Raw genomic sequence first — 13619 nt, forward strand, 5'->3', positions numbered from 1 at the left:
TTAAAACTGCAGAGTGGAAGGAAAGGAGGACCTTTTTCTGCCTCCCTGCTTCCAGCCACTCTCTGAAGACTGGAGAAGAGACCCTCTTAAGAATATTAGGGGAGTGGGCAGGGAAAGGACTAGACCATGTGAAAAAGGAACATAAGACTTTAGCTGCAGTTCATTCATTTTCAGCTTTGAATTCTTGTTATAAAAAAAAGTGCGCCTAGACATTCTGTTGTTGCACCCATAACCTAGGTTTAAGGTGTCATTTAGCTCCTAGCTTTCATATCTGAGGTCCCTCTGCTAAGAAGGTCAGAGCAAAACTGAAGCAGAGTCCTCTTTTCCCAGCTTGGTTTTGCTCTTCTGCTCCGCCTCCCCGACCCCCACTGACCCCCATCGCCGTCATGCTAGCTTTGGGGCCACCTCAGATGGTGGTTCAGACAGTGCTGAGGAGGGGCTGGCCGGGAGCTGTTTTCTCAGTGCATATTTTGTGTGTTCCAAACAATCTTTTTCTCTTGCCAAGAAAAAAAGCGTGTTTTTATTATTCCTCTCCAAGTGCTCTGCTGAGTTTCCTTGTCAAAACTTCCTGAGAGCCGACAGCAGATCCCAGCCCCTTCCTGCCTTTCCTCCCTCCCTCCCTCCCACCCTCCCATCTCACACTTCATCTTCTCTCACTCCCACTGAAGCCCCAGAGCCAAACAGATCAGGCTGGGGAGAAAGAGGCAGCTGGAGGTCTCGCCTGTCCTATTCTGGCTAGGAACAGAGTGGCAGCTCAGAGTCTCTCTGGTTTCCTTTGCCCTCCTTGCATCGATAGGTTCTTGTAGAAGAGGTAGCACGGAGGAGGCGGATTCTCTGGCAGACCCTTGGCAAGAACCAGGTAAGTCCCAGGTGGGCCGGGCACTTTGCAGGTAACCAGGGGTCCTGACCGCTTCTCTCCCGGGCCAGCCAAGGCCACACGCTGCCAGGCCAGGGCACTGGAAGAAGGAGCTTTGGGTTGGTTGGGAAGGCCTTGCAGCTTGGCCAGAGTGGCCTTGCGAGCACCAGAGGCTGGCCTTGGCTACCCTAGGAGGCCAACAATGGTGACAGTTTCCCCTCTCAGGAAGAGGCAACAGGCCCAGGGTCTTCTGTGGTGGAGAAAGCTGTGCCTGGTGGCAACATGCAGAGGGGCAACAGGAGCCCTCTAGGCTCTGGCAGTCCTGGGTGGGAGAGAGAGAGTGGAATGGCCACCAGGCACAACTGACAGGCACTCTCTCCAGGATACTAATCTAAGAGTTTCTGCTAATGGTTCCTGCTTTCATAGTTGCTTAGGCTTATCAATCCAAGATGGGTGAGAGGGGGTTGTGCTCCTCTGGATGGGGGGAACTGGCGGAATTTGCTTTGTGTGCTGTGTCCATCCTTTTTTAGGGGTGGCTGTCTAAACGTGCTCCAGAAGCCCTTGCAGTATTGCCTCCCCCGTATCTCATGTTTTAAACGACTGCGTGGGTAGCAGCCCCAACAAGGACGGGCCAAGTGGTGGGTGGGCAAGACAAGGGCGGGGGCTTTGCTTCGGGGTCTTGCTTGCCTGTGGCTGTCTAGCATTTCCCAAGTATGTGCTGTCTTCTTCCTAAATCGAGGCAGGGACTGGCTGGTTCCTCTTGCAGGAGCTGGTGGCTTCAGCCCACTAAGTGAGCTTGACCAGGAAACTCTCTCCAGGGGCAGCAGCAGGTGGAGGGGCTTGCTTTTGAAACCACCCACTTGAGCATGCTGAGGAGACCCCCCAGAGAAGCAACTGGAGATGGCCCAGCAATGAGCATGGAGAGAGCAAGACAACTAGGAGAGGAAGGTCTCAGCTCCAGCGATGGGGGGATTGTCCTCCCTGTAGCTTCTGTCCTGTGTCTTGTCCCTGCTCCTTCTGTTGTCAGGCGCTTGGGCATGTGGGGGCCTCTGGGGGTTGTGGAGCCTTCCAAGAGTCTATCTCCTCTTCCTCCTCCTATCTGCCAGGCCAGCAAAGGAAGTGCATCACTGTGGGCACAAAATGCATCACTGTGGGCATTTGTGGGCGGGTGGAGGAGTCCCCCACTTTCCCTGACAGGATGGGGCAGGAAGGTGGGGTGGGGGCATAAGCTGCGTCACCAGCCACTGTGTGCCAGAAAGTTCTTTTTCAAGAGAGATGCCACTTTTCTGAGTCTTTGGCCTGGTGGATAGAAGGGGTGTCCTCTCTGCCTCTGACCTTCCCCCTCCTCCCTTGTTGCTCCTCCCCCTCCCTCTCTGTTGCCCCTCCCCCATGCCCACACCTCACTGCCTCTGAGGTGCTGCTGGGACCCCAGGGCCTTTCCTGCTGCTGCTGCTGCTGCTGCTGCTGCTGCTGCTGCTTCCCCTTCTCTTGCCCTGTGCAGGAGAACAGCATGCACTGCCTTAAAACTCATCTGGCCTGCTCCTCTCAGGTGGATTTGTAGCTGGTTGACTGACCAAACTCAAAGAGTGCTCATTAACGGTTCCTCATCATCCTGGGAAAAAGTGACAAGTGGGGTGCCGCAGGGTTCTGCCCTTGGCCCGTTGTTGTTCAATGTCTTTATAAATGACTTGGATTAAGGAATTGAGGGGAAGCTCATCAAATTTGCAGATGACACCAAGCTGGGAGGGGTAGCTAATGCCGTAGAAGACAGAAACAGATTTCAAAATTACCAGAATTCAAAAAAAGCTAACGCTATTCTAGGCTGCGTCAACAAAAGTATAGTGTCCAGATCAAGGGAAATAACAGTCCCGCTTTATTCTGCCTTGGTCAGACCACACTTGGAATACTGTGTTCAGTTCTGGGCATCACAATTTAAGAAGGATGTCGACAAGGTGGAAGGTGTGCAGAGGAGGGAGACCAAGAGGATCAAGGGTCCTGAAACCAAGCCTGATGAGGAACGGTTGAAGGAGCTGGGTATGCTTAGCCTGGAAAAGAGGAGACTGAGAGGAGGTGTAATAGCCATCTTCAACCACAGCTGCCACACGGAGGAGGGATCATACTTGTTTTCTCTTGCTCTGGAGGGGAGGACTTGAACCAATGGCTTTAAGTTGCAAGAAAGGAGATTCCGACTTAACATCAGGAAGAACTTTCTGACACTAAGAGCTGTTTGACAGCTGTAGAACAGACTCCCCCGAGAGTTGGAGGACTCTCCTTCCTTGGAGGTTTTTAAGCGAAGGGCCATCTGTCCTGGATGCTCCAGCTGAAATTCCTGCATTGTGGGGGGTTGGACTAGATGTCCCTTGAGGCCCCTTCCAACACTAAGATCCTATGATTCTGCCCCCGCCCTGGTCTTGGGCATTCTGGCCAGAGGCATCTCCTGCCAGCCAGTTGTCCTCTTGTTGAGCCGTGCTGCTGCTGCCTTTCGTGTGATCTCTCCTCTGCTGTTGACACTCCGTTGCTCACCATCCACTTGCTCATTTCCTATAAACAGGAAAATGGAGCTGAGGGTCATGTGTGTTTTCCAAGTAAACAGCAGCTTCCTATCTCTGGGCGGGTGATGGAAGGGGTAGGAGATGAGGAAGGGAGGGAGGGAGGGAGGGAGGGTGTGTAGGGGGAGCAGCAGGTGAATCCTGTGTAAGACACTTGGAATCACCAAAGTCAGAGGAGTCAGGGCAGAAATGTAGTAACCCAGCAGCCCAGACTGATGCCTGTGTCCAGGCCCTGCTCCAAACACCTCCAGCGAAGGGAGGCCTTGACCTCCTGGGGTGGCAGAGGCCCCACAGCTGGATTGGCTCTTGCCCTCAGGCATTGTCTCCACATGTCTAGCTGATATCTGCCCTTCCCGCCTCTTGGCCCCCAGAAGATGCCCTGCGAAGGGCTTTGGATGAGCTGCATGTGTGGGGCGTGGCGAGTGGTGCTTTGTACTTTGTCGGTTCCCAGATCCCAGGACTTTTGCTCATTCCCTTCTCTTGGGGCTTTTGGCTAATAAAGAAGAGATGCTTGATGCCATGAGGTCCCTCTGGGCCTTATCCTGCTGCTGAAGGCCAAAGGAGGGGTGCATGGAGAGGGGCGTTCTCAGTGATGGGACCAAAACTGAGGCTGGCAGCTGTGTCCCCTCCACCGCAGCCTTTAGAGCAAACTCGCAGATTCCCCTTCCAGCCTTCCTCATAAAAATGGAAGGCACTTCAGGGGACAGGCAAGAAGTCTTTGCCTGCAATTCTCCTCTCTTTCTCTCTTTCCCTTCCCACAATGACAAGGTAACCCTGGGCCCTGATCCTGAAAGGGTCTCCCTGTGGAAGCTCACCAGAGCCTGAGCTGCTGCCAGAAGCCTTTTGGTTGGAGGGGGTAACTTCAAGGGGGCCTGGTCCTGCCCATTCCTTTCCCTCTTGGCACCTCCCAAAGGCACAGGCCACCATGGGGCTTGGGAGAGGGCTGTGCAGGCATCCCCAGCCATGCAATGGAGTTGGACTTGTTTTGTGGCTGGCTGGCAAGAAGGGCTTATGAAGTGGCACCAGCCCCGAGGGTGAAGTGGCTTAAGGGTCAGTCCTGCCTTTGCATCGCTGCTTGGAAATGGGTCTTTCGCTTTCAGCAGTGCCTCCCAAAGACAGGGTCCTCAAAGGCAGCTGTCTCCCCCTCCCCTCAGCTTTCGGGCCATGGAACATCCTTCTTTGAATGCTGAATCAGAGACATGTAGAAGGGAATGGGGACCCCCAGGTGGAAAGCTTCCAGTGGAGTCAGATGCATCCTTGTGACTCAATACTGCACGACTTATTTTGAACAGGGGTTTATCTTCCATGGGATGGTAATGGACAGGAGGGAGAGAGCAGCTGATTATGCAGGTTTGCATTGTATGAAATTGAAGGGGCCCCCCATAGCTGTCAACCTTCTCTTTTTTTGACGGGAAATTCCCTTATTTCAGCGCCGTTTCCCGCTGCTATCCCGGATTGTTAGATATCCCGTAGACTGTCCCTGGGACAGGTGAGGCTGCTGATCCCTTATTTTCAAATCTGAAAGTTGACAGCTATGCCCCCCCCCCAACTGCCCGGCTGCTCAAGCCTCCTTTCCTAGAGAGCCAGCCTGTGTGAGATCTGTCTCTGTCTGTGTGCTCAGATATGCAGCGTTCCTGGAAATGTGTTCCCTTGCAGGCATTTCCTGGCCACCCTCTGGCAGTGGTGCTCTGTCCCAAACTCTGTGCTTCCTGTGATGAAGTCATAGTGACAAGGAAGTGTGGCCTTGACGCAAGTGTGGCAAAGCGAGAGTCAGAGTAGTCAGCGGTAGGTGGGACTCTTGATGAGCTTCCCCCATGAGTGATGGGGAAGAGATAAGGGGGCCCAGAACTTGGGGGGCACATTCTCAGCCTCCAGCAGTGGCAGTTAGATGGGCTCTGGGCACCCCTCTTTGCCAGAGGCCCTGGAGACTCATTGTGGGCAAGAGCCACATACCATCATCACTTTTCTCTCTCCTTTCCCCATTAATAATAATAATAATAATTTTATTATTTATACCCCACCATCTGGCTGGGTTTCCCCAGACACTCTGGGTGGCGTACAGCACATTAAAAATGGTAAAACATTAGACATAAAAAAATTCCAGATACAGGATTGCCTTCAGGTGTCTTCCAAAAGTCAGATAGTTGTTTATTTCCTTGACATCTGATGGGAAGGCGTCCTTCTGCCATGAGGACTTGCCTCTTGCTGGTCCTTTGCTTCACCTCCTGCAGTTCTCTCTCACTGGCTGCCAGGGTCCAAGGACGGCCATTCTGCCCTTCCCTGTTTTTTGGGCACTTCCAGCCAGAAGCGCTTGGCTGGCTTGAGCCTGGGCAAGGAGTGGGTGGGGAGGGGAGCAGGAAGAGCGTGCCCTGCCCAGCCGCTTGGGACAGGCCTTCAGAGTGAGGCCGTTCACACATTTCTTCTGCTCTGACACTGTATGCTTGACCGTGACTCTTCAGCAAGCCAAGTTCTGCTGCAGCCCTGTCCCAGGGACCCATCCAAGTTTTTGCAGGAGGGGAGAGTCCAGCTTTTTCTGCCCAACTGACTTCATTGCTCAGCTGCTCTTAGAGTTCTTTGATATCCAAATTTACTTCCTGTTGTTTTAAACCTGTGGCCACCAGCAGCCCTCTTCTCTGCGATTACACTAAACACATACCCTCCAACATTTCTCCAGTGAAAATAGGGACGTCCTAACGGTCAGGGGTCCCTTTACCTTTATTCAGTAGTAGTAGTAGTAATTGTTGTTGTTGCTATTTTACTATTTATACCCTGCCCATCTGACTAGGTTGCCCCAGCCACTGCAGGTGCCTTCCAACATATATAAGAACATAACAAAAGATTAAACATTTTTTAAAAAATATTCCCTATACAGGGCTGCCTTCAGATGTCTTCTAAAGGTTGCATAGTTACTTATCTATAGTTACTTAACTCCACACACTCCAATATTTCTCAGATGAAAAGAGGGACATCCTATCATGCCCTCCAACATTTTTTTGATTAAAATAGGGACGCCCTAAGGAAAAGCAGGACTTTTGGGATCAAATCAGAAACGAGGACAGCTTCTGTAAATCCAGGACTTTCCCTGGAAAATAGGGACCCTTGGAAGGTCTGTAAACAGCTGTCCTTAAACTAAATGAGATGACATTCTGTCATTCTCGCTTGCGAGTCCTGGGCTTCATTAATGCACATTTTTTAAAAAGAGGATTGGCTCCAAGCACTGCTTTTTGTCTAAAAAAATGTTTAGGGGTACCCTCATTTTCCTACACATATTGAAATACTGCCCCTCAATGAAGCCAAACTTACACACACAAAATGTTTAGGGGTATGTGTCCCCCACGTCCCCCCAGAAAAAAGCACTGGCTCCAAGTAATATTAGGAGTGGCAGGGGGAAGAATCATCTTGTTTAGGATGAAAGGTGGGTGTCTGTTCTCTTAGCTGAAAACTTATACAGTATTGGGGATTTGGAACCTTCTGCTTTTGCTGACTTCAGGCAAACAGGGCTGTGCTTCAGTTTTTTGGTTCAGATTTTTTGCCTGTTAAATTTCATCTGGCTGCCTGGTGCCCTCCCTCAGGCTGGCAGCGCCATTCCTGTGGTTTGGAGCTCATCTCTTCAGCATTAAGATGAGCGACACAAAGGCGGCAAGTGGGGGTGAAGGGAGGGAGGGTCTTCCTCTGCAGCATCAGTTCAGGAAGACAGAGCGGTCCTTTCCAGGAATATGCAGCGCCACGGCTGGCACACACACTCTGAGGAGCCTGGCACCAGCGCCTGTGCTTCTTCCCGCTGCCGGCACACAGTGGCATGGAAGGGCGGGTGCTGGCAGGAGTTCACTGCCTCTGAGCTGCCCAGGCCAGTCTGCTGGCTGCCTGCAGTTGGCAGGGGCCTGTGGACTCCTGGGAGCCTCTGGCCGCTGGGCTTACCTGAGGGAACAAGGCTTCCCCACAGGCCTCTTGGGATCTGCCTCTGTCCCATCTTAGGGAGAATGTTCAACTCTGGGATGCAGGGGGTTGGACTAGATAACCCTGGGGGTCCCTTCCAACTCTACAGTTCTGTGGTCCTCTCTAAATCTAGCCTGCATGGGTGCATGTTTAGAAACACACCTTCCAGGATGCTTTGGGGCTGGGCTATATAGCGTAGGAGTTAAGCAGCTGCATTAGATTTGCTGGGTCTCTCAACTGGGGCAGCAGGCCAGCTGATCCACTAGCATTAAGGATGTCCCCGCGGGCCTTCAAGGAATGTTCTTGCTCGGAGATCCACCCTGGCCAGAGAAACCGGGAAGTTCTGGCATCGCTGGGCTCTGACTGTGTGAGAGGGGAGGGGGGGCTCCTGGCCGGTTCCCTGCTTCCCACGCAGTGACAATTTAGCCGTAATTCAAGCCAGCCTCTCTTCCCCCTCCATCCCATCTCACCACCACCACCAGGGCTGGCTGAGAGGCTCCCCTGACACCCTGCAGGCTGTTTCTTCCAGGCCAGCCAAGCGCCACCTCAGTGCCCTCCAGGCCTCCCCTTCCCACTCTCCCCCTCAACTTTCCTCCTCTTCCCAGGCGCGTTGCTCCCTTTGGAGCAGAGCAGGCAACTGTGCTTGGCAGAGCCGGGCTCACCACCAAGGAAGCAAAAGCCCCCTTTGCAGGCTTCTGGCGCTACTTGGGGAATCGCATTCCGGAATCCCCCCCCCCCCGAGAGCAGCACCTCCCTCTTAATGCCAAACAACATTCCCCTCTCTGGAGTGGGGTCTTGGGCAAGCAGTGGTCCCTGCTCAGTCCAGGCCTTTGCTTGTAGCCCTGTACAAAATGAGCCTTTTTGTCTCAGGCCAAAATGAAAGGCCATAACTGGGTGAGGAAGAGCTGCAGGGTGAGAGTGGTGCACCCTCCACAAGACCCTCCTGCCTCCCCATTCAGGCCCCACAGGTGACCTTTCGCCAGCAAACCACGAAGCAGCAGCCATGGTGCTGAGAGCAGGTCCTGGCCTGGCTTCAGCGCACCCTGACATTTTTGTCCTTCAGGGCAACTCAAGAGCAGGCGGGGATGGGATATCCCCATTTCTGGCCACCTTCTTCCTGGCGATTCCCAGCCACAAGGAGGGCGTGGCTGGGAGAGCGGCAGAGCTAGGCAGCCCCTCTTTCCCACGCAGCAACCTCCAGCTGGTACTGGGATGGGGAAGCTCCAGGGGTCATTTCCTGTTTCCAGTCAGTTGCAGAAGGAACGTAAAATGCGCACCGCAAGCATTAATGGGGAGGGGTATTTAATTACACTAAAAAGCCACTACAGGGGGCTGATGGAGTCCAGATGTGGGCCTTGAAAGGGCGAGGCAGAGCTCGGCTGCAGAGCTTCCAAAAAAGACTTGCAGCCACTGGATTTATTTCAGAACCTAGACCAGCCTCTGCGGAGTCTGAGCCGCTTTTGGCCTGCTTTGGGGGTCCCTCAGTCCCATCTCTTATGGCTCCTGGGACGGGCATCTGGTTGGCCACTGTGAGGACTGGTGGGTCGAATTGGCTGCAGCCGCTCTTCTTAAGGTCTTCTTGCTGCTAGATGCTGTCTCCAGTTTCAGAGGTGGTGCTCATCTGAATACCAGTTTCTGGGAATCCCAAGTGGGGAGCGTTGCTGCTCTTGCTTAGGCCCCGCTCTCGTGGGCTTCCCCTTTGGAGTATTTAGCTGGCCCCTTGGAGAACAGGGGGCTGTACTGTGATGGGGCCCCTCTGGCCTGATCCAGCAGCAGGGCATGGCTCCTCTGACGTTCTCATGAAGCGCCGACTTCTTGTGTCACTCTGGCTATGACTTGCGTCGTTCTGCCTCCGTCTCCCAGGGTCTTCCTTGGCAGAATGCGATGTCCATGTCGAGGGAGGCAGAGTGAAGTCGCTGCTCACAATCAAGGGCTGGAACAGGCAAATCTTCCTGGATCTCTGGGGCTAGGGAGTGGGTGGGGCCACCCCTCTCCAACTCCTCTCTATGTGCCTTTGGGGCTCCTGTAGCCGCAGGAATCTCGTTCTGTTCCTGAAGGCAATGCGGGGGCCGCACACAGGCAGGCTGAGCCCCTCCAGGGCCCGGACAAGCCCTGGAACGCCTGTTCCAGCCAAGCTTCGGGGCGGGTCCAGCCACAGCCGGCCAGGAGCGCCTAGAAACTCCCACCCCCCGCTGGGAATCCGCCCCCACCTGCCTCCCGCTCTCTATAAGCGACTTTTGGAGCTTTGCAAGGGCTGGGGGCTGGGAATGCAGCCTCCCGCCAAGGTCGTCCCCTCTCCTCCTCCTCCTCCACGGGTGGTCCCAGCGCAGGAGGGTGGCGAGCAGAGGCGGGACTTGTATCTTCTACACAAAAGCAGGAGGAGCCCTCTGGTCTGATCGGTTCCAGGCGCTCCTGGATGTGGTTTCAAGGAGTGTGTCGTCCCTCCCCCGTCCCCCCCCCCCCATTCTCTGGTGGAATATAGGTTGCCCAGCGAGGCAGGGGCGGAGGAAGGGGACAAGGGGGTGGTCCGCCCCAGGTGTCTTTGCTGAGGGGGTGACATTTGGCGCGCCACCCACCCGCGACTCCCAAACCTACCCCGAGCCATCGGGGGAAGGGGGGAGCTGTGTGTTCCGCCCCCTTTGGGAGTGCGCCCGCCCTGCAGCAAGGGTCCCCCCTTGTGCCACTTGAGGGCTCTGGGCCATGCAGTCCCCCCTTCAGCAGCCTCACCTCCCCCCTTCGGACCCAGGCCAGCGGTCTGTTTCCACCAAGAATTCTCGGGCAATATCTTGAGCATCGACTCCCTGCCATAGGAGCCAGCTCCCAGGAGCCAAAGGGGATTCAGCTTCCCCAATAAAATATTTAAGGGGGGGCAGCCCCTCCCCCCCAGTAGATAGGCATTGCAATTCAAATAGTGTGTGTGCATCGTGTCATGTGATCACTTATGCATGGTGGGGCTTACCTGCCCCCCCCCATTTTATTCGAGTTGGCACCCTGGTCCCTGCTGTCATTTGGGTGGCGGCTCTTTAATGCTTGTGAATGGTCCTGGGTTCAATCCTGGGGGCTTTCTTTTTCCTCCCTGGTTTTACAGTTTCTGGACATTTCCCCCCTCCAAAAAACGCCTCCCCAGCTCAGATCCTGGAGTGGGTGGGGCTAACTGTGCAGAGCACTGTGCTCCTCAGAGTCTCCTCCATGCCACCCCACCCCACTTCCAGCATCAGGGGGACGGGCAGGAGGGATGAGGGAGGGGGACCCACAGGCAACAGCTTGCTCAGCAAATAACCCAGGAGAGTTGCTGCCAAAGGGAAGGGGGGCACTTAGGGCAGCCACTTCGGGAGGCAGGCGAGCAGGTGCAAGTAACCCGTTCACAGCTGAGGCCTGCTGATGACTCTCCTAACTGCAACAGAGGACACTTTTTTCCTGTTTAACAGACCAAGGTAGTCAATGTTTAACAGTGAGATAAAGCAGAGTCTCTCTCTCTCTCTCTCTCTCTCTCTCTCTCTCTCTCACACACACACACACACACACACACACACGATATGTCCGTAGTGTTAATAGTGGAGGAATCTTTCCTTTCATTTATTTAAATGTAATTTGTTCTGATAGCGTAACTGAAATCGTCTCTAAGCAGCGTGCAAGTAATTCAGTGCAAAAAACCCCCCAGTTAAAACTATGAAGTCAGAATTCAGTTTAAATTCCCGCTGCAAGGCGGAGGGGGAGGTCTTCCATAGGTGCCAGAAGATCAACAGGGAGAATGGGCCTGCCTGACCTCAACTAGCGCATCTGAGCCATGGGGGGGGGGCTGGGGTCTGGGGGTGACAGTGGCCCCTAACGACCAGCTCATTGGCAGCGATGGATGCTGCTGCCAGCTGCCTCTCCTTGTTCCCGTAAACGAAAGGCGCTGCAGTCATCAGGGTGGCAAAAGGGCGTGTGAAGTAGACCCAAGAAACACGCTTTCCCCCCCATGGCAGAACCTGTCCAGCTATGGAGCTGCCGCCGAAGGCTTGGCTGACCAAAAGACAAGCCGCTGAGAAGAAGCTGCGCTCAGGGCGTCCTTCAATGTGTTTGCACGGTTGAGGGAGACCACGCAGAGACTCCTGGGCTCCTGGCGCCAGCTTGCATTCCGGTTTGGAAAACAGCCTTTTGCAGGAAACGAGCAATCGGCTCAGAGATGAGCAGCTGCCGCACCAGAAGCCTGTGCTGATTTGCCATAGGGAGCGAGTGGCCCCGTAACAGAGGCAGCGTCCGTCCGCACAAGGCCAGGAAGGGGCTTCCTGCGTCCTGGGATGGGCTCGGCGAGCGGGATCTCTGTGGGGAGAAATGTTTGCCAGGAGGTGAGATGCGAAGGAGCCATGAAGTTCCCCTCCAAGCCTGCTGTACTTTTCCTGCGTGTGGGTGGCTGCAGCTGGCCTGAAAGGTGTCCCTGAAGAAATGGGGTTTGGAGGAGCCATTCTGCTGTAGAATAAATGCCCTGCCAGCAACCCCATCCTCCGAGAGCGGGGGGAGGCGGGACGAGAGATGTAAAATATCCAGAAATTTTGAAGCCATGGGGGGGGAACGTTCCCCCCCCCCCGGTTTTTTTTTCTGGGAAAAATTGAAAAAAGGTTCGGTGTGGAAAAGTTTTACAAATTGTGTGAAACTGTTACCGGAAAAATCCGAGGGCTCCCTTGGACAAAATAAAGACACCAACCAGGATAACTTGGAGCAAAACAGCAGCCTGTAGGCTTGGCCTTTATTGAACTGTTGCAACAGGGTGTTCCCCTCACTTGCAAGAGAGAGGAAAGACCCAGAAAGATGGTGTGCAAGACCTTATAAAAACTTTTGAAATTCCCATCCTCTAGGTCAAGCCCACCCCCAGAAACATCATGCATACATTACAGAAAGGAGGGGTTGAGGGAGGAGTTGTGGTGGTAACCTGAGTGTCCTGTCACCTGGCTGGTTCCTCCTTTCCCCCTGCCCATGAGTCACTTCCAGGAGACAAAGGGGAGTTGGCAGTTTCCTGCCCCCAGAGGGAAGATCTGATCATTGTCCTTTGTTTCAGTCCATGCTGAATCCACTCCCATATGCAAGTTCTTTGTGATCTTGATGGTCTTCTGTCTAGGACCATCAGGGTTGGCATAGCAACTGGGCAGGGCTCCTGTGGATGTGCTGGGATGGTGAAGGGATTATGGCTGACCAGAACCAAGCCACCCCCCTTTGATAGTCCTTGTCATATGGAGTAAAATAAAAATGGAACAGTGCAAATCCGATGTATGGTTGATTTTTCTATGAATTTATAACAGAAGTGTGGCATATGTAGCGTGTGAGTGTGAGTGTGTGAAGTTTGTACAAACTGAATGATTGGGGTGGGGGGTTCCTGCTACAAAACACAGTGTAGATAAAAAGTATTATGCTTGCAATAAAACAGGTAACCACCCTCCTTTCCCTCAAAAGCAACAACAAAAAAAGCAAGAAACCATCAACATAAATAATAATCAGATTTGCCCCTTAGCACCAACAGCAAAAGGGTGGCGCTGTGGTCTAAACCACAGAGCCTAGGGCTTGCTGATCGGAAGGTCAGCAGTTCGAATCCCCACGACCGGGTGCACTCCTGTTGTTCGGTCCCAGCTCCTGCCCACCTAGCAGTTCGAAAGCACATCAAGTGCAAGTAGATAAATAGGTACCGCTCTGGTGGGAAGGTAAATGGTGTTTCTGTGCGCTGCTCTGGTTTGCCAGAAGCGGCTTAGTCATGCTGGCTACATGACCCGGAAGCTATCTGCGGACAAACACTGGCTCCCTCGGCCTATAGAGTGAGATGAGCGCGCAACCCCAGAGTCGTCCGCAACTGGACCGCAACTGGTCAGGGGTACCTTTACCTTTACCTTTACCAACAGCAAATAAAGTTAAAGTTAAGGTTTATTCTATCTCATTTTCTGAACTACAGCTATCATTTTCCATTTCTTCTTCCTCTTCCTCTTTGTCATTTTTCTCATGGACTTCTTATTTATGTTGATGGCTTCTTGCTTTTTTTATATACACCGCCTTTCGCGCAATTTGTGAAACTACTCCACACTGAACTTTTTTTCACTTTTTCCAAAATGTCCATTTTTTCTGGGAGGAAACAAGGAAAAAAACTTTTTTTTCTCATGGCTTCAAAATTTCTGGAAATTTGACATCTCTAGATAAAACACAGTTAAAAGCAGGTATTTAAGAGTATTCAAAAGATGATTAAAGACAGCAGTGGTTAAAAGGAAGTAAATCGCATGCAGCTTCTACGTGTTCAGATGGGCTGGCCCTAACAA

The 13619-nt window shown here is 53.2% G+C and overlaps 1 protein-coding gene across 3 annotated transcripts in view; it reads left to right on the forward strand.

Annotated features, from left to right (window-relative positions):
* Positions 1 to 357: 357 nt before the first annotated feature.
* The window catches only part of PEAR1 (platelet endothelial aggregation receptor 1), a 46939-nt gene continuing 33677 nt past the window's right edge, over positions 358 to 13619 (forward strand). Inside the window, exon 1 of one of the 3 annotated variants that reach the window (XM_080986003.1) lies at positions 358 to 859. Coding sequence is in view for 2 of the 3 variants with exons in the window: in XM_080986004.1 (XP_080842130.1) it covers positions 11659 to 11672 (14 nt within the window). In the remaining variant the exon portion in view is untranslated. Of the gene's footprint in view, positions 860 to 10789; positions 11673 to 13619 lie in introns of those variants that run through there. The other 2 variants (XM_080986004.1, XM_080986002.1) reach the window with 2 other exon arrangements.

This window comes from Podarcis pityusensis (genome assembly GCF_964106645.2).
Source record: "Podarcis pityusensis genome assembly, chromosome: 16".
Taxonomy (NCBI): domain Eukaryota; kingdom Metazoa; phylum Chordata; class Lepidosauria; order Squamata; family Lacertidae; genus Podarcis; species Podarcis pityusensis.